At 35.2% G+C, this 22,186-nt stretch overlaps 1 protein-coding gene across 1 annotated transcript in view; it reads right to left on the bottom strand.

Moving 5' to 3' along the window:
• Nucleotides 1–22,186, bottom strand: part of CLOCK (clock circadian regulator) — a 119,099-nt gene that overhangs the window by 41,884 nt on the left and 55,029 nt on the right. The window contains 4 exon segments of the mRNA XM_082728680.1: nt 7,041–7,132; nt 10,210–10,358; nt 14,191–14,250; nt 16,632–16,721. Of these exon segments, the coding sequence (XP_082584806.1) occupies nt 7,041–7,132; nt 10,210–10,358; nt 14,191–14,250; nt 16,632–16,678 (348 nt within the window). The 5' untranslated portion in view covers nt 16,679–16,721.

Here is a 22,186-nt window from a genome sequence, read left to right as displayed (position 1 = left end):
AGTTGAAAATAGAGCTACCCTATGACCCAGCAACTACACTACTGGGGATTTACCCCAAAGATACAAAGGTAGTGACCCAAAGGGGCAACTGCACCCAATGTTGATAGCATCAATGTCTATAGTAGCCAAACTATGGGAAGAGCCCAGATGTCCATTGACAACTGAATGGATAAAGAAGATGTGGTATATATATATTTGGTGGTATATATATATTTTCTGCCAGATGGCAGAAAAAGTATCTGACAAAGTGCAACATCCATTCATGATTAAAGATTTCAATAAAGTGGGTTTAGAGGGAACATACTTTAACATAATAAAAGCCAAAGATGAAAACACCCAGCTAACATCATACTCAGTGGTGTAATACTGAAAGCTTTTCCCTTAAGTCAAGAACAAGACAATCATGTCCAATCTCAGCACTTTTATTCAACACAGCACTGGAAGTTCTGGCCACAACAATCAACCAAGGAAAAGAAATAAAAGCCATCAAAAAAAGAAATCTTGCAATTTGTGACAACATGGATGGAACTAGAGGGTATTATGCTAAGTGAAATAAGTCAACCAGAGAGAGAAAACTATCATATGATCTCAATGTGGAATTTAAGAAATAAGGTATAGGACCACAAGAAAGAGAAAAAAACATGAAACAAGATGAAACCAGGGAGGGGAGACAAACCATAAGAGACTCTTAAATTAGGAAACAAACTGAGCTTGCAGGAGGGGACTGTGGCGGAAGATGGGGTGGCTGGGGGATGGACACTGAGAAGGCTATATGTTGTAGTGAGCACTGTGTGCTGTGTAAGACTAATGAATCACAAACCTGTGCCCCTGAAATAAATAATATATTATATGCTAATTAACTTAATTTAAATTGAAAAAAAACTAGAAAACAAAGACTGGAATGCTTGACTAACTCAGTCAGTGAAACATATGACTCTTGATCTTGGGGTGTGAGTTTGTACAGAAATATAATTGAAACATTATAAAATGCTACATGCCAACAAATTGGACAACATAGAAGAAATGGACAAATTCCTGGAAACAAATAACCTACCAAAACTGAACAGGAAAATAAAAATTTGAACAGACCAACTACCAGAAAGAAATGGAATCAGTCATCAAAAAACTCCCAACAAACAAAAACCTAGGACCAGATGGCTTCACAGGTGAACTCTACCAAATATTCAAAGATAATAGCTATGCTTCTCAAACTCTCCCAAAAAAACGAGGGGAAGGAAAGCTTCCAAATTCATTTTGTGAAGCCACCATTTACCCTGATATGAAAACCCAGTAAAAAACTACAAGAAGAAAAAGAGAGAGAGAGAAAGAGAGAACTACAGGGCAATCCCTGTAGTTCATCCCTGATGAATGTAAGCGCCAAATCCTTAACAAAGTATCAACAAGCCAAATCCAACAATACATTTTAAAAAGCATTCATCACAATCAAGAGGGATTTATTTCTGGGATACAGTGGTTCAATATTCACAAATGAATTAATGTGATACATCAAGTCTGTAAGAGAAAGGATACAAACCATATGAGTATCTCAATAGATGCAGAAAAAGTATCTGACAAAGTGCAACATCCATTCATGATTAAAGATTTCAATAAAGTGGGGTTAGAGGGAATATACCTTAACATAATAAAAGCCAAAGATGAAAACACCCAGCTAACATCATACTCAGTGGTGTAATACTGAAAGCTTTTCCCTTAAGTCAAGAACAAGACAATCATGTCCAATCTCAGCACTTTTATTCAACACAGCACTGGAAGTTCTGGCCACAACAATCAACCAAGGAAAAGAAATAAAAGGCATCCAATTTGGTAAGGAAGAAGCAAAACTTTCACTATTTGCAGTTGATAGGATACTGTATATAGAAAACTCAAATGACTAACATCCTTAATGGGGGAAAAAAATAGCTTTTCTGCTATGGGCAGGAGGAACACAATGCTATCCATTCTTACCACTTTTATTCAACACAGTACTGGACTTACTAGCTACAGCAATCAGACAACAGAAAGCAATATAAGGCATCCAAATCTGTAAGAAAGAAGGAAAACTTTCACTATTTGCAGATGACATGATCCTGTATATAGAAAACCCAAAAGATTCCACCAACAAACTGCTACACTAAATCACAAGAACTGATACACTAATTCAGTAATCAATCTACAGAAATCTGCTGCGCTTCTAGATACCAATAATAAAGCAGCACAAAGAGAAGTTAAGAAAACAATCCCATTTACAATTGCACCAAATTAATGAGATACCTAGGAATAAACCTAACCAAAGAGATCAAAGACTTATGCTCTGAAAACTGTAAAACACTTACAAAAGAAATGGAAGATGACACAAAGAAATGGGAAGACATTCCATTATCATGGACTGGGAAAGCAAATATTGTTAAAATGTCTATACTACCCAAAGCAATCTACACATTTAATGCAATCCCTATCAAAATACCAATAGCATCTTTTATGGAACTAGAAGAAATGATCCTAAAATTTGTATGGAACCACAAAAGACCCCAAATAACCAAAGCAATCTTGAAAAAGAAAAGAAAAGCTGGAGGCCTCACAATTCTGGACTTAAAGTTATATTATAAACCCGTAGGAATCAAAACAGTAGGGTACTGGCACAAAAACAGACATACAGATCAATGGAACAGAATAGAAAACCCTGAAATAAACCCACAATTATATGGTCAATAATCAACAAAGCAGGAAAGAATATCCAATGGGAAACAGTCTCTTCAGCAAACACTGCTGGAAAAACTGGACAACATGCAAAAGAATGAAGCCAGACCACTTTCTTACACCAAACCCGAAAATAAATTTGAAATGGATTAAAGACCTCAATATGAGACTTGAAAATCCTAGAAGAGAGAATAGGCAGTAAAGTCTCTGATATGAGCCATGGCAAACTTCTTCTAGATAGGTCTGAGGAGGCAAGAGAAATAAAAGCAAAAATAAACTATAGTGATTACATCAAAATAAAAAGCTTTTGCAAAGGAAATAATCAACAAAACTAAAAGGCAACCTATATGGAAGGGGACAAGATATTTACAAATGACATTATCTGATATAGAGTTAGCATTCAAAATACATAAAGAACTTATAAAATTCAAGACCCCAAAACCAAATAACCAATTAAAAAAAAAAAATGGGCAGAAGACATGAGCAGACATTTCTCCAAAAACATACGGATGGCCAAAAGACACATGAAAAGATGCTCATCATCACTTATCATCAGCGAAATGCAAATCTATACTACAATGGGATATCACCTTACACCTGTTAGAATGGCTAAATCAACAACACAAGAAAAAAATGGTGTTGGTAAGGATGTGGAGAAAATGGAGCATCCTTGCATTGTTGGTGGGAATGCAAACTGGTATACCACTGTGGAAGACAGTATGGAAGCTCCTTAAAAAGTTAAAAATAGAACTACCCCATGATTAAGCAATCACACTACTAGGTATCTACCCACAGAATACAACACTAATTCAAAGGGATACATGCACCTTGATTTTTATAGCGGCATTATTTATAACAGCAAAGATATGGAAACAGCCCAAGTGTCCATTCAACTGATAAACGGGTAAGAAAGATGTGGTATGTATTTATGTACGTACACACACACACCTACACACACACAAATATACAATGAAGTACTATTCAGCCACAAAAAGAATGAAATCTTGCCAGTTGCAACAACATGGAAGGAGCTATAGAATATAATGCTAAGTGAACTAAGTCAGTCATAAGATTTCACTGATACGTGGAACTTAAGAAACCAAACAAACGAGCAAAGGAAAAAAGAGGGAGAGACAGACCAAGAAACAGACTCTTAACTCAAGAGAACAAACTGATGGTTACCAGAGGGGAGGTGGGTAGGGAAAGGGGTTAAACAGCTGATGGGGACGAAGGAGTACACTTCTGATGAGCAATGGGTGATGTACAGAACTGCTGAATCACTGTATTATACACTTGAAACTAATATAACACTATATGTTAACTAACTGGAATTAAAATAAAAACTTAAAATGGAAGTTTAGAGAAAGGGGACAGTACCTCCTTGTGGATCTGTATCTAAGATAAGGCTGACAGGGCACTAGCCCTTCCCTTATAAATTACTAGAGAGAGTGGCCAGCTGCCAAGGGGAATGAGGTACATACTAGATTATTTCACACAGATGACTTTGTAGAAAGATCTGATCAACCTAAATCCTCCTGATTTCCTAGACAATTCTCCAGCTACCCTCCTCCCTCCCAAGGATAAGAACGAATATTCCTCAGGCAATAAAGATAAAAGGCAGACAGACGGGGGGCAATGGAGGAAAGGTGAGAAGCAGCCAACACACAAGTTGTAAATTTCCCAGTTCTTAAATTAATTAGCTACCTGACCTTGGACAAGTTGCAACTTTTCTGAACCTAATCCATAAAATGAGCTGAATGATTTAATATCTTCTACTAGAAGCTCTAATATTCTAAGATAGAGCCATATTTAAAATTCTGCTGAAAATGCTTTCAGGACTGCTTGTCTGTAATCTAATCAACACAAGTGGCTAAGAGTAACACAACTAGGTTAGGTGGACCAAGGTTGTAATATATCTACACATTTATACACTTCCTCCTTGTATCTTATACATATCTTGGCATATTAATCTTAGAACATATATAATATATAGTAGCTAATACATAGTAGTAGATATATTGTACATGTAGTTAATATATAGTAGCTGTTAATATTCATTAAAAAGCAAAGTCTTTATTAATAAATAAATGTAACACTTTTTAGTAATCTTAAAAGTTGCAAGGATAATATGACGATTCATATTTTCAAAATTTTTTAATATGTTCCAATTTTCTCTGTTGCATATTACAATGTTCTAATTTCCAAATTTATTTATTTTTTGTAGTTACCTATGTAATGTAGTACTGTGTCTTAACAAATAGTAATAAAAAAATCTGATCAGTGTAAAGAAAATTTGGAGATAATGCTTCTCTGTATAGCCTATTAGGAAATTTACCTTCATTAAGATATTAAGAAACAAGTGAAGATATTATACAAATTTGTGAATTTATAAGAAATGTTTCATACCAATAAAACAAAGTGGGTATTTTATGATTAATATAGAAGAGCTTATTAAACAACTGCATTGAGGTTATAATCATAAAACAAAAATTAAGGAGTGATTAAGTGAGTTATTTCCCTTCTCTGTTTAGACATTAGGATGTGTGTACACTTTCATAAACACATTACTTATATCTAACAAGATAATTTTGGACAACTTCAATGAGTTTAGTGATGAGTAGATGATCAGAAGGCTATTACAGACCAATCCTATAAACTCTAGAAGTAATAAAACAATTCTGTTACAGAAGAACACTTACCTTTTAGAGGAAAAAGACTTAAAATTACAGACTATTATTTGGTTTGTAACTAAAGCGTCTGCTAATTTAAGGACCCAGTTGCTGGTTTTTGAGCTACAAGAGCTGTTCTTTGGCTAGCTTTCACTGAAAAGAAGTTTCATGAGTGGCAGTGTGCACAGAGGCTCAGGCCATGGAGCGCAGAGGCTGCAGTGAATCCTGAGCTACTTCCTCTGTTTTGGGTAATATAATCCCGTTGTTCCTCCATTTCCTCATCTGAGGCAAGTGAGAAAGGGATACTAACAGACTCTATCTACTTCATAAGATTACTGTGAGCATTCATTGAGTTCATATGTGAAATATGTTCAATTATTGTTCAGATTTAAAGCACAGCAATATATATATATATATATATATATATATATATATATATATATATATTTATAGTCCAACAAATTTTCATATGGTAACATTTCTGCTGAATATGTACCTAAGCAATCCAGCAATTAACTGTTCTATCTAAAGTATCAACAGAAAAATAACTCATTAATTTCAAAGTATCTTACATTGTTTTAGACTTTAGACACTTGCAATATGGTCATTACACACATATACATGACATAGATAAATGCTTATGGGCTAAAATAATATATCCAAACAAACAGGGTTTAAGAGATGTAAATTATCTCTGTTAGAATATCTCTAACATCTCTATCTCGATTGCTTTCTCAGCTCTATGTCTACTTTGTTAAGAGTTTATTTTTCTTGTCCTTAACTGTTACTGCCAAAGTATACATACCACCTCTGTTTCCTATCTAAGTTTTCATGGAAATTTGATAATGAACTGTGTACTTTGTATACAGAGATGATACCTATATTATTCTACACAGGAAATGATTAAAAAGTAGAAAAGTAAAATTGATAGATATGAGTGACTCAAAATGTTTCTGGATTTTATAATTGACTGTATGAGGTACTGAGTTTTTTCAATTATAAGCAAGCATGTTCTGAACTATTTTCAAAAATAATTTTGTTATACTTACTTATTTCCTTTTAGAAGTTTCTACTAAATTAAGAAAGGTTGTCTTTCAATGTATATTCAATGTTTTAATATTTCCAAAATACTTCATTTATTATCATTCCACATTGTATTTAGGTGAATTTCAATTTGTTAAAAATTATCCTTGGTCCAGTAGTATACATTTCATAATAATATTTAATAAATATTTTATTTTTAAGTAATCTCTATACCCAATATGGAGCTTAAACTCATGACCCAGAGATCAGGAGTCTCAGGTTTTACCGAGCCAGCTAGGGGCACCTGGGCATAAATAATATTTAACATGTGATGAATAAAATACATTATTCTTCACTTGAATGTTGTTAGTGGCCTCAGGTAGAGAACTTGATAGCTATAGGTTTCTGACTTTTATTAAACCTCTCAAAAATCATATAATATTAAAAAATATAAAAGTTTAATACTACCTTGCCACATAGTACTATTTACTTATACATATATTAATTTTAATTGAAAATATAGTTTATTGATTTACAGGGAATTAAGACTTTACAATATTAAATGAATATTGTTAAAACCATACAGATATTCATCACCTCAATGATTTTTTTGAGGAAAACAAACTTTTCAAAAATTAAATCTAGACATACCTCTAACATTAATTGTGTAAATTCTTCATTACTAAGGAATGTAGGTTTCCAGTCCTGTCGAATTTCACTGGCATCTGACTGTGCAGTGATTTCTGTAAAGATTATTTGACACATTAGTGGCATACTCCAAACACAGGGTAGGGGCAAAGGGTGATTCAAAAGTCAAACAAGTTGCATTCTCTCCTCCCTCTCTACTTAAGATGAGAACCACAAGCAGTAACATTTATTGGTTTTAGGTAGGTATCAGGAGGCCCAGGTTTGGGTATGATCAAACACATGCACTAACGTGGCAAGTTATCTCCTTGGATTCGGTCTTTTGGAAATACCAGTCTTTGGTTTTTCTTTGGGGAGCTTTGGTATTGCTGTATTGCTGAAGGCCTGAGAATGCTTCCTGTTTGACATAATGACCAAATAAGAATCAAAATAGGCATACTAGTAACAAGCACTGGGAAGAAACATCTTTCTCTTGACAATCAAATAGTGGAACCTGGCTAGAGCAATCGGACATGAACCTGGAGGAAAGGAGCTAAGGTCAGTCAATCAGTCTGCTTTTAACTAAGATGACTTTAGGTTTGCCTATTACCAGGCAGAAAGATTCCCCCCAACCTGAGGTGCTCTATTCCGAACTAATCAAGGAGACTAAAATTTGCAGAAAAACTTTAAAGTAATAATCCCAGAGTGATTTTGCTTAGTGTCCTCTTGAATGTTTTCTTAGTGGTAAGGAACTCGTCAGAAATCTGGAAATCCCTGGCTTGGGGCACACGTTTTAACAAAATTATTAGTTTATTTTGCAACATTTTTCTAAAGGATTTAGTTATGAGAAAGCTATAAATGATGAAACTTGAACTATTTAGTTAATAAATATTTTTCCATTTTTAAATACAGACATATTCAACAACTTGGCAAACTAAAAATCTGTATCACAGATTTTACTCTATAAAAAATATTCAATTTTGCAGTGAAAAGTAGGGACCAAGCGGTTTTGATTTTCTATTAGCAGATATATAAATGTAGGACATTAAATTGTCACCCAACACTTGGCATATTGAAAATGCCTGTATTACAATATTATAAGTAACTAAGAAGTCTAGCTACTAATTCTGTAGAATATAGTCATGCTTTTCAAATTCACACCAATTATATACATCCAGAAAAAGAATTTAAATCCACAAGCAAATCCACCAAGTTTAGTTAAACACAAGCTTAGAGTACTAATAAAAGTATTTAATAACTCCCTTTCAATTTAAGGTAAACTTTGCTTTTGTGAGAATTATATATTCAACTTTGGAAAAAAAAAACAAAAAACAAACAAAAAAAAACCCTGACCTACTTAATGCCAGAATTAATCCTCTATTATCAGGGGCAAATGCATTCATATGATTTCATTTCATTCAGCAATCATTTATTGAACTGCAGTGTCTGAGGGACTAGGTGTGCTAACAAGGGACACTACGGTTAGTGAGAATATGATTTGCAGAGGTAAAATATAATGATAAGGGTGACAATAAAAAAGGAAGACAAGCAATTTTGACACATTTACGGAAGAATCAACAAAATTTGGCAACTGTGATACAGTACTAAGGAAGGTAAAAAAAAAAAAAATCTGTCTTTTCAGGCTTGAGTCCTAGAGCCCGAGAGGGTAGTGTTGTAAAAATGTAAAAAGGAAAGTTGAGAGAAAGAGGTGACTTGACAAAATGAAAATGAATTCAGTTTCAGATGCGCAGTTTGAGCACATGCAAAAGAAAGATCTGGAAGTTATATGGAAACAAAAGACGGAAAAGTTTGCATCTAAAAATACAGATATGGTAGTTTAACAGGGAGGCAATAGTGGAAGCTATTATACCCACAAAAGAGTATAAAACAAGAGCACAAAAGAGAAGACATGTGGGGGGTTAAAGAAAGAGTTTCAGTTAGGGAGGAGAGGTGAATGAAGAAGTGCAGGATAACACAGACCAAGGGAGAAAAGGCCAGTGGTGGATGGATTAAAATTTCCAGCACCTGGGTGGCTCAGTGGGTTGAGCACTGGACTCTTGATTTTGGCTCAGGCCATGATCTCAGGATCCCAGGACAGAGCCCCGAATCTGGCCCCACACTAAGCATAGAGCCTGCTTGGGATTCTCTCTCCCTCCCTCTGTGCTTCCCCTCACTCATACACTCACACACACTCTCTCTCTAATAATAAATAAATCTTTTTTTAAAAAAATGTCCAGTGCATTCGATATAAGAAAAAGTTATTGCTATTGTCTGGCTGGCAGCAGGACAGGTGGGGCTGCTGGCAACTGTGAAATTAACAAAAATAATTTGGAAGGGTGGTGAAGCATAAACCAGCCTGATAATGCATGACTGAGTGAGCTCCAGAGGAGTGACTGAAAGTACTAGCTACAAATTCTCCTTCTGAAAAGTTTTATGGTTTCATTTGCCATCTGGAAAAGGACATGTCCCTTCTACAAGTCTTTCATCTATTATCTCTGTTACCAAAACATTCAATATTCTTTAACTTTTTTGTAACTCAGTCAAAATTATTTTCTTCAATTAATAATCACTTTATTTAATGAACAGTATTTATTTCCTAGCCATACACTGAAATCATCTCTAAAATAGCACACAAGGCCCTCATGATGTGGTTCTTGTCTTTCTTTGAAATATACCCACAATCTTCCAACTCAACTATGCTCCAATTGCACTGACTCTTCCTGCTTCTCTGCGTTTGCAACACTATTCCTATTTCCTCCTGGTGAAATGCTGTTCTCCTTAATCTAAAAGGACGACTAGCTGCAAAATCAACTATTTTTAAGGTTTTCTTGACACATTTATTTCCCCTCTATGTTCTCACGGCAAGTTTTTGTTTACAATCACTACTCATGTTTTAAGTATCTGCAATGTAAATTAGCTGTTTCCATATCTTTCTTCCTTGGCTTCAGTTAACTGAGGGCCAGGACTGCTATTCTGTACCCCAAGAACCTAGGATACGGTAGGCACTAAATAAATGTTTGTTGAATGAAATAAAGGACATACCAGGAAACCTTTAAAAAGGCAACTGATCACTTTCTCTGAAAAAAAGGTGAGGAAGCATCCAATTTTAAGAATCACTGTCAAGATTCCATCACATTATGCTTTAAAGGAGACTCTGTTATTAAAAAAAATTTGTCTTATAACGTTAAAATTTTACCTTTATGTTTTCGTAAAAAATCAATGCTCTTCTGCAGAACAGTAGATTTGTCCATCTTCCTAGCATTACCAGGAAGCATGGATCCCAGTTCTTTAATGAGAACATTAAATTGATCTCTACGTTTCTTTTCAGATTTGTTTCTAGATACTCTGATGGAAAAAAAAAAATTAAGCAGCTTTCAAACAATCCATTTGATTACACACATAGTTTAACACAATGCTCGCTTTGGACACAACTACACACATATGCACTTCCATCAATATAGGTGTAATAAATATTTATCCACAGGTTACCAACAATGTACAGTTAACTGGGGCAGTAATTTTCTTCTCAGTTTATCACTGAAGAACTTACATAGTCAGCACTTGCAAACATGTTCTTAGGAAAAGGCCAATAAGACAAACCTCATTCAAATCATAGGTTGTATCTGATCTAATATTTACCGAAATTTGTATTTTACTTATTTGGCTATTATGAGTATTACTGAGACATATTTGTGGAAGTGTATATAATGTGTAAATACAAATTACTCAAAATTACTAGGTAGGAGAAAGTTAACCATTTCCTTTAAGTTTTAAATTACAAACAAATCTAAAAGTGAAAATCTACCCTCAAACTTATCCATACAGTCTTCCTCTTTATTCCTGTATGGCCAGACTCCAGCACCGAGCTAGAACCATTCGTCTGCATCTCTCTCTCCATTAGGCTGTGTACATCTTGATAACAGAGCCCCAATATTTTCACCTAAGCACTTAAGGGTAACAACTAATATAAGCACTCAAAATATGCCCACCAAATGAATAATTAGTACTGTTGTATGTGAAGTAGCTAACCAATAAACATATATCCAGTGGCACCAAGACCTTTAGACAAGCAAATACAATTATTTATATAGCAACTAATCATTCTACAATACCTCTAAACTCTAACTGTATACTTCGTGAAGTTAGATTTTCTAATTCAGTTTTTGTTTAAGCAAAACTTGTTTATACTCATTTCCCAAAAGGTCAGAGGACAATTTTATTTATTTTTTGCTTGGTAACAAAGAAGCATATATTCTATATTATTACTGGGAAATGACTCCTCCTTCAAACAGTGAGTGCTTGCTATAATAACAGAGATTATGTTAATAAAGGCTAAGGATACTGAGAAAAGCTCTTTCAAGAAATTTATCAAATTCCAATGGAAATTCAGAGGAACCAGAGATGGCGTCCTCATCTACTGAAGTGAATCATGAAGGCTGAGTGAGAAAAGGATGGTAGTGGAGTGTACGCAAGGCACTGCGGGTACGGAAAGCTCGTACAGGAACAAAAACCTATCACTAGTAGTCTGATATGGCTAACACGGCTAATGAATAGGCTTCCTGTGCCCCAGTATGCTAGAGTTGGGGCCTGGGTGGGGAACATAGATGCTGGAAAAAATCATGAAGTTTTTATGTTACATAAAAAGGATTTTAATTTAATCCTGAAAGTAATGGGAAGGCACTGAAAGGCTTTAAAGCAAAGAAATGATGGGAACATAACAGCTCGTTGATAAGATCATTCTGGCATCAGAGTGAGGAAAGGATCAATGCTTGGTGAAACAAAGTCATTTAACAAATACTCTTGAAAACTTACTGTATGGCAAATAAGCCTGGACACCAGATGACCATGTAGGAGGCAAGTGCAACATCCTAGCCTATAAACCATGGCAGTGGCAGTGTTAACAATAGTGTGGGTTTGAGGGTTAAGAGGCAGAACTATCTGTTCTAGGCAAATCAAACCTGGTTTACAGTGGGAAGCAAAAGGGAAACCTATAAGGATTCCCAAGTTACTAATAACGCTATTTATTAATATGATATAATAACATGTGATACTAGTTTTGGTGGACAGATGGTTTGGAGAGAATTTAGATATGATGAAATTGCCTGTTGCATATTTTAAAAGATATGCACAAGAGGCTTAGATATACAAATCCAGTTATATCCCTTCAGAAAACAGTAAGAAATAAGCATTTGAGAATTAGCATGTATGAAGTATCTGAACACATGAATTGAAATAAAAATAAAAGCCAATATTCATTGCACACTGATGAAATCTCATTTACTCCTACAAGGTAGACTTTCTTACCACTTTTCATTTTACAGGTGACAACTCAGGCACAAAGAGAACGTGCCCAGTACCACACAACTACCATGAAGTAGTAATTCAAATTAGCCATTTTTATTCCAGGGGAAGAAAACATACAGAAATCATATACTGCCAACTCTATCACTGGATGACAACCACTAAAGCAAACTTTACTTCATACTACATGGAGGATGGAATATCTCAGCCCTTATGATAACTTCACTGAGAACAGGCCACAGATGGTTCATTTTGATGGTGGCTATAAAACTCCCCTTGTTCTTGGGTCAACACTAAGGTACTTGAACTCATCACTGTTTTAGTCAGAGTTCAGTGTGGTACTCCTCAATTGTGATAGTAAAGTGAGATTCTTTTTCTTTCTCCGTTATCTTTCAGAACCACAGTATTTCTGGTTCCCTAAAAACATTATCAAACTTTCAGAATCTTCAAAAATAGAATACCCGGGGTGCCTGGGTGGCTTAGTTGGTTAAAGCCTCTGCCTTCGGTTCAGGTCATGATCCCAGGGTCCTGAGATAGAGCCCCACATCGGGCTCTCTGCTCAGCGGGAAGCCTGCTTCCTCCTCTCTCTCTGCCTGCCTGTGATCTCTGTCTGTCAAATAAATAAATAAAATCTTAAAAAAAAAAAATACCCTTAGCTTACCTTACCCATCAATAAGCTTGGCCTTTAAGAATTTCCAAGTCAATTCCTTATAGTTCTACCTCTTCATTCAAGCAAGACTGAAGAACTTTCCTTCATCAGACTGAGGTTAAGGGATAAGGGGTTGTCCTATACATTTTTAGTTTCAAATCCAGGTCTTTTTATTTCCTTGAAACATTGTATAGTTTTCCTCAAAATCTTCTTAGATGTATTTTAACCATTCATTAAAGTTTGTATTTTTCATATCCCAGTATCCCCACTCCCTTTTTTTTTGGCTAAATACAGACATGTAAGAACTATTACTTATTACATGTTTATCTTTATATATATATATATGTATGTATAAAACAACATCTACCCTTCTAAGCACCCACACATTTCAACATAGCTGGGGAAAAAACCCAGAAAGTGTTTACTACTCACTCTGAGGGACTACAAACTTTGCTATAATGCTACCTGGACTCTCCCCCTCCCGATACTATAACTAACTGCCCACGCGCCTATTTAAGGTAGAAGCCCCTATCAATACCACCATGGCCCTAGATCCCATTCCCTCACCTATTTGAGGGTATCTCTCCAACAATTCTCCTCTCCCTTTCCCCGCTGTCTACCTTCCCCTCTCTTGGGAGAATGGAGGCACGTGGAGGTCCCAGGGGCCCTGAAAGAACTCCCGATCGCCAAAGCTGAAACAATTTGAGCCACAAAATAAAAAAGCATGGAGTATATAACCTAAAGCATAAAATAAACCGATGAGTTCCTACAGACATAAAAAAAATGGAAGAAAATGTTTTTACAGAATTATTCCAAATGTGTATAGATATCCCTCCCTATGGGAGGTGGAGCTTAATTCCCTTCATCCCAACTCTGAAGGTAGGCTACATTTCATAACTTGCCACCAAAGAACAGAGTAAGTCAAGGGGAAAAGAGTAACTATAATGGTGAATCTGGCACACCCTACCTTAGCCGAGTGATGAAAGTTAACGTCCTTAGTGATGCCTTATAGATATTATATACTCATAATATGATGTGATGAGATGAGCACTTTTACTGGATACTTTTACTTAAATTATAAAATGCATATTGATATTCTAAGTTTTTGCACCTTGCTAATATACCTAAGTTCTTAACGCAGACAGCTTTCGGAAATCACTGATTTACTATTTACTCACTTTTACATTTACTTATTTATTTACTACTTTACATCTTAAGTTGAACTACCTTTTTGCTTTGTCCTTGTCATCTTCTTCCACCAACCCATCAAAAATACTACCATCTTCTCTAAAAGAAAAAAGAAAGTGGATAGAGAAAATAAGAGCAAACTCACTGAGCAACAGCAATTTCAAAATGACATGTGAATCAAATCAGTTCTATCCTAGGATTTTTGTAGAGTTAAAGGATTGTACAAATTCAAATTGAATTAACTGCTCACCTGTTCTCTAACAACTAAAGTTAATCCATGTTTAATTACATTTTTTAAAAGTTTATCACAAATGTGAACTTCAAAACTACTTATGTACTATACATACAACATGCTAAACCAGAATTTAATTTAATCAGAGGTTAATACCTTGTTTCAAACTGGTAATAATCAATGAGAACTATAGAAAGTCAGTGTATTTGCCATTATATAAAAGGATTCATTTGAAATTATTTTTAATTATAATAGCATGGCTTAAAAAATTGAGACATTCATGTTATAAAGCCACAAATCACTCATAAACATCACAGTATCTAGCTTTTATATATACTTATATTACTACAATTCATTCATTACTGATTCATGCGACAAATATTTATTAATACTCATGTGCCAGGCTCTGCTCTGGACATGATTACAGAACATTAAAACAGTTAACACAGAAATCCCTGCTCTCCTACAGCTTATTTTCTAGTAGAACAAAATAAATCAAGAAGGAAATATATGATGACAAGTTTTATATTTTTTAAAAAGGGGTGATTTTTTAGTTACTGTGATGTTACTTTAATCTGAGTGGTTAGGAAAGGACCTGCTGAGAAGCAGACATTTAAGCTGAAATCTAAGTGACAAGAAGGGGTTGGTTATGGGAAGATCTAGGGAAACAGCATTCTAACAAATAAAATCAAGAGCACTGGTGGCTAATTCCTTAACCTAAGTAGTGATATTAAATAATTATGTGTGACCTTTATATGAATTCACTATTCACTACTTTAAACACAACTTTCTGAGGCCAACAAAGGCACATATGGTGTCTGTTGGACCCACTGTTGAGAATATCTACAAATTTTATATTAGATAGTTCCATGTCTGGACTTTCAGGGTTCCATATGTGCACTGCAATTTATGACAATTTTTGTATGTATATGCACATTATTGAGGAGAAAGTCCGTAACTTTCATGATATTCCCAGAGATAACTAACTCATATTAAGAATCACTGCTTCTGTCTGAACATGATGTTGTCTCTAGATGTCATATTGTCTAGAATGAGAATTGGCAATCATCAAGAAGCATAATACCACAATCATATTTAACCACTAGGAGCACTGAAGGAACATCCTTTCTGAGGAGACAACTACACATAGAGCCCACCTGAAAATATGGCATAGCCCAAATATATGGCAGTGCTGCAGGCAGGCCTCTCTAAGGAAACTCCTTGCCCCTTAGGTCTTAAGTTCTGGTAGAGTATGTATCTTCACTGTTTATCTCACAGGAAAGGGAGACGGGCTGGCCCCAGACGTCAAAGGTCACTTCTGTATACAACTCTAGCTACAAAACTCTTAAAGAATCCCCTACGGAAGAATCACACAGTACACTATAATAAAAATACAGAAACTTGAGTGTCAGACAGACCAACACAGGTCCTAAACCCAGCTCAGCACTTAACTATGTGACCTTAAACAAGTTATTCAACCTCCCTGACCTATTGTTTCCTCAGTTGCAAAATCTCATGGCATTACTGGGAAGTAAAATAAAATAACATATAAAAAGTACTCGACAACAAAGATCTGTCAAAGAATAAGAGCTTAAAATATGTTACTGTATTTCATCAAATTAAAAACACCATTAATCTTTATAAAGACTTATCAGTATTTTATATGCCATCACATTGGGGAAAAAATGCTACCAATTAAACTACGATAAGGCAATTTTAAGATGAATCTTAGTGTCAAAGGTGTTAAAATATAAACAAACAAAAGTCTTAAAATCAAAGAAACAAGGTTTATCCTACTCGTGAGAGTATGATTTAAAGACTGTAATTTTAACTAATAAAATCCTAATTAAGTTACCACTTATCAATCACAAATGCTAAAACACTTAAAGGGATGGAGTCAGCAGCAATAAGGAGAAAAAAAAAAGACGTAAGGAGATAGAAGATTCCATAAGATGCCAAGGAAACATCTGCGACTATCACAATTTCTTTCAGAGCAGCTCTGACCAAACACTCAAAATTACAGTTCATGATCTGTTTGGGACATAAACTATATGCTGCTGACTTTGGCTACAGACAGTATCAGTATGTCTTACTATTACACTCTGTTTGCTCAATATGGAAATTAAGTGTAATAGGAATTATGTTTAAATACGAAACTCTTTTTATCAGTATGACACAGACCACTACTCTAATAATAATTTTAAAATAGCTTTATAGGATTCAAAATAAAGAGTCTCTAAAAACATACCTGTCAACAATTGAGCTCATTTTACTACAGCTTACGGTAAACAACATAACATATTACGTTTTCGTCTTGTGGTAGACATTTGTACTTCTCCTTGGGTGGAAGGAAAAATAAACAGTCGTTAGTTTTCAAAAAATTTATTTCTACAAACATAGCAATACTGAGGAACACTGTATGTTATCATAGAGAATTCAAATGTTTTGGTTTGTACCCAAGGCTAAAACATTATTTTCAAGCAAATACCTAGAACTGGGGCAAATGTGAGGCTCCCTTCTAAAAAAAGGAACACAGGGGAAGAAAATTGAGGATTCATTTTCTATCATAAAGCAGTAAAAAAGGTCACTCTTAATATTTAGTATATAGATTAATTAGAGTATGTAACTGTGAATAGGCTACAATTCAAAAAAAGATACATACACCCTTATGTTCATGCATCAGTATTTACAAGAGTCAAGATATGTAAATAACCTAGATGCCCACTGAGACAGATGAACGGATAAAGAAGATGCTGTGTGTATGTGTATGTGTACAGTGGAATATTACTCAGCCATAAAAAGAATGAAATCTTGCTAATCTTGACAACATGGATGAACATAGAGGGTATCATGCTGGATCAAATAAGTCAAACAAAGACAAATTCCATATGATTTCACCTATATGTGAAATCTAAAACACAGAACGGAACAGAAACAGAGTCATAATACAACTCTGATAGTTCCAGAGTGGAGGGGAGTGGGAGGATGAGTGAGCTAGGTGAAGGGAAGTAAGGTGTACAAACTGCCAGTTACAAAATAAATAAGCCAGGGGAATAAAAAGTACAGCATAGGGAACACAGTCAATAATACTGTAGTAACATTGTATGGTAACTACACTTACCATGGTGAGCATGTATAATGTATACAATTGCTCACTGTTTATACCTGAAACTAATACAACATTGTATGTCAATTATTCTTTAATTTAAAAATCGAATCAACAACAAATATTTGTTGAAAACCTATTTTCTATTAAACAGTAGGCTAAGCTTTAGGAATACAACAAGAAAACACAAAGTCCCTGTAGGCAAAAATCTGCAATTGAATAGGGAGACAGATACCTAAAGAATAATAAAAAGGATAATGAAGGTTTACAGAGAGGAGTCAGAGGAAACAATCTTGATGACAATGAATTTGTCAAGTAGTCGAGATTGTTACTAAAAATATGGTGCAGAGACCATCAGCGACGGCATCATCTGAGACCCTGGTATGTGTATGTGTACATACAGAATCTACACTTTAACATGGTCCCTATGTGATTTTTATGACCATTTGGGTATGAGAAATAACAGACTAGAGGACAAGAGAAGGTAATATGTGAAAGGCTGGAAAGCCACAGGAATGGCAATTTGCAAAGGCACAGGCCTTTGTGTGACAAGGGAGCACCCTATTTGAGAGACTGAAGGGTTAGCATTTTCTTTAGGGAAAAATCCAGTCATGTTACAACTTAAAGTTTAATTACTAGAGCATAAAATGAGAATAGGAGTGGATAGAAGGGTGAAGGTAAGACAAGTAGAAAAGAGCCTTATTAGGGTGTGCCTGGCCGGCTCAGTCAGTACAGCATGCAGTTCAGTCTCGGGGTAGAAGTTCAAGCCCCACACTGGGTTTAGAGATTACTGAAAAATGAAATGAATGAAGAGAAAAGAAATGAAAGGAAAAGGGAAAAAAAAAGAAAAGGAAGAGAAGAGAAAAAAAGGGAGGAAAGAGCTTTATTATAAGGAGTCTCATACCTACATTGAAGGAATTAAGATTTACTACTTTAAAATGGAATCATAAGCCTAAAATTTGTCATCCTGTATTCTACAATTTTTATAAAGTGTAAGGCAGGTTTTATTCTAACAAAATACTCATATCCTATAGCTGCGAATCAAATATTGAACAACCACCTCAACGCTAATAAAAACCTTAACAATTTTGAAGCATGAGAATTCTACTTTATTATATCTTTTGTTTAAAATTTAGAAAATACTATAAATTAAGGTGGTACTCTAGGTGAGAAGAGATGAAAGTTGTCCTAAGAACATGGGAGTCTGAACTGTTCTATCACTGTTTTCAAATGTACAGGAATGAAGGAGCGAGGGAATGGTCCTTGCTCAATGACACTGCAGTGCCCATGTGGTAATGGCTACAGAAGTGAGACTGCAAAGGGCTAAGAGCTCTTAAAAGAAAATTAATGGGGAGTCAGAGGTAAAACTAAAAAGAACTAACACGAGATAAAATGTTGGTTTTAAGTATCTGGGTCAACATCAGCAGATGAAGCGTGGAATTACACAATTTGGGAGTTAGAGGAGACTTTAAAGATGACCCAAGCACAACTCTCTGGTCTAAGAGACAAACCTATCAGGGTAATGACAGAGGCTGGTTCTATCACTAGAACAAAAAGAACGGTGCAAAGGTAACAGCCAAGTTGGGTGATTTAAAAAAAGAACGGTTTCACTTTCAAGTTAAAAGGCCAGATCTGAGCCTTAAGTGGCACCAAATATATGCTTCTTTAATCACCAAAAGGTAGAAAATATGACAAACTAGGAGAAAAAAAAGACCCCAAGAATTAGGGCCTAGACTATCTCAAGGGCCATCATAACTGAACCCAAAATGGTTTAGACGATACAGGCCGATGCTTTATTAGGCTATTTTACTAATGTCATTAACAATATGCTTTCCAAACATCTATTGTGCTGCTAACTAAATGACATAGACTATGTTTCTCTACCAGTCTAGTCCAAGATCTTTTTTTTTCCCTTTCTAGCCAAGTGACAGACAGGATATAGTTAAGGTTAAGGTAAGGGGAAAAGTGAAATAGGCCCAACTAAATACTCTAGGGCCAACTATGAGAAGACTCCTCTTAACTTCTTTAAATGGTGCCAAATTAATTTTATCAAAACACAGGGTAATGGTGGAACAGCCAAAAGGTCTTGTTTTAGAACCACTCGAGGCCTCACATTTTCAGTATGAAAAAAACTATCCCGAGTCATACTTTCTATTCTATGGATTCTAAGGATTCAGCTTTTAAAAATAAGCAATGTCCCTATACACAGCATGGAATTTCAACTATATAATCTAATATGGATCAAATTTTATTCTTAAAAATCTTTTGCTTGGGGCACCTGGGTGCCTCTGTCAGTTGAGCTTCCAACTCTTGATTGTGGCTCAGGTCATGATCATAAAACATGATTATAAAACATTCAAACTTTGCCAAATACAGAAGCAGATATGTTTTTAATTCAGCATGCAACATTAAATATAATTAACAGAAAATCTCAGTGCCTGGAAATCCATCTTTGGAAAAGAATCCCTATGCATAAAATAACACATTCTATATTACAAGTAAACTGTGCAGTATCTACTGACATAATACTAGTCCTCTGAATCCCATATGCTGTCACCTCTCAAGGCTTTCCATTCCTCCATCATGAACTTGTCTCTTGATAAATGGATTTTTCTGATTATCAACTTAGTATTTTACCTTTAAAAAAAAAAACAAAAACAAAAAAACCGCCCTTGACACACCAACCCCCTTCAGGTACTACCTTTCCTTTTTTGCTCCCTCTCGCAGGAAAACTGTGTGGCACAGCACAATTGTTGTTCCAACATCTTTAATTCCATTCTCTCCCTTCCTTTAAAATGCAGTGTTTATTTTCACCACTGTATACATGTTCAGATCTAAAGTGGCCACAAAGTTTTATAGGAATTATTAAAAAAATCAGAAATCCTCTGTCCTATGATCCCCATTTCCCACTTTTCACCACTTTCACCTCTTAAACTATTTCTTCTGGCAGTTAATGCGCCAATATTCTTTATTTTGTGACTTCTTGATTCCTTCTGTTTCAGGGAGGGTACCTACACAATGCTAATAATTCAAGTTGTCCCAATGTAATTATAAAAATGTCTCCTTTTGCTCTCAAAAAAGTCTTATTTTTCAGGCATAACTCACTGAATTCCACTAAGAAAAATACGAATTTAGTTTTCTTTGATTCCCCATCCTTACTTCATATATGTGCGTATTTGCCCAAATTCCCAGTACCAGCGTTGGTGGTATAGTGGTGAGCATAACGGCCTTCCAAATTCCCAGTACCATAATTTTGGCTAGGTGGTTATATTCAATTAACATTATGATCTCTAAATGCAATTCACAGCTGAGCCATACAGCATAGTACAATTGCCTTCCCTTTCTAAATAATTTTCCCTAGAGTTAATCATTGTTTTATTACTGACTTACTTTTCTATAAACTTATCGCCAATTTAGCCTCAAACTCTTCCCTGTCTAAATCTCCTCTTAGTATCTCCAAACACATTACACATTCTACCAATGTAATCTCACACCTATTTATCTTGATACCTTCTAACCTACTCCTGTTGGGACTGGATGTTCTCCATGAACAGCAACCAGCAATCATCCCGGGATCATTACTCACAATCTTCCTGGTGATTTCCTGGGTTTCTACATAAGGTGCACTTTCTGTTTCTTCTACCTTATGGCTTCATCCCTTCCAGTTTACTTCTTTATTTGTGTTGAGTACCTCCTACAATAACTCCCCAAGAAAGGGGGCATGGCAGATAAGTATTTTTAGATATCACAAGTCTGAAACTGTCATTAGTCTGTACTTAATCAACAGTTTAGCTCCATAATGAATACTGGATTAGAAGTAAGTTTTCCCTTAGCATTATGAAGGCTCCAATCTCTTCTGGTGTCCAGAGTATTCTCAAGAAGCCCAAAGCCTTTCTGATTACTGATCTTTACATGTGACCTATTTCTCTTATTCTGGAAGCTCCCCTGTGTTTTAAAATTTAACAGTGATATGTCCTATTTTGGACTTATTTCCATAATTTTCTTACTATAGGCTCTTTCTACTTGGAAACTTACGTCCTCTAATTCTGGATAGTTTGATGAATCAGTCTCTATTCTTCATTTCTCCTATTTTACTCTTTTCTCCTTTTTTGGAATTCCCATTATTTCAACACTGGATATGCTGACAGTTGCTCCAATTTTCTTATTTTTTTCTCTCCCATTTAACTTTGCTTTACTCTCAAAGTTTCAGGTTTACTTTTCCACTCTTCCACTGAGTTTTTCATTTCTAATGTAATTCTTTTTCTTTCATGTTTCATGGATTTAGCATCTCCTCTTACTTCTCTGAAACTATTAAACAACAGTTTTGTGTTTCAATTTTTACCGGCCTGCTGGCCCCCAACTTGGTATTTTCTTTTGGCATGGTATTTGGCTCTTACATAAGAGGTTTTCCTAAAATGTTTAGTGATCTATGGCCACCAGCTCATTTAAGGGTGGGGTCTAAAAGGATCCCTGAAGCTCTGTGTGATAGGGCTTCTGACTATCAACTTAATTGCAGGGATACCAGGTTGGATTATTTCTTTGGAGAAATTCCTTGAGTCTGTATCTTCAGATCTTTTCTCTTAGGCTGGTTATAATTTCCAGAAAAGAATCTTCTAAACTACTGACTGAAAATTATAAAAATCTGGTAGCCTAAGTTTTTAATCTCTTTACTTTCAATATGGTAATCCCATTCTCAA

The sequence above is a fragment of the Mustela nivalis genome, assembly GCF_964662115.1.
Source record: "Mustela nivalis genome assembly, chromosome: 4".
NCBI lineage: Eukaryota > Metazoa > Chordata > Mammalia > Carnivora > Mustelidae > Mustela > Mustela nivalis.
Note: the sequence above shows the minus strand (reverse complement) of the source record. Positions and strands in the feature narration are given on the sequence as shown.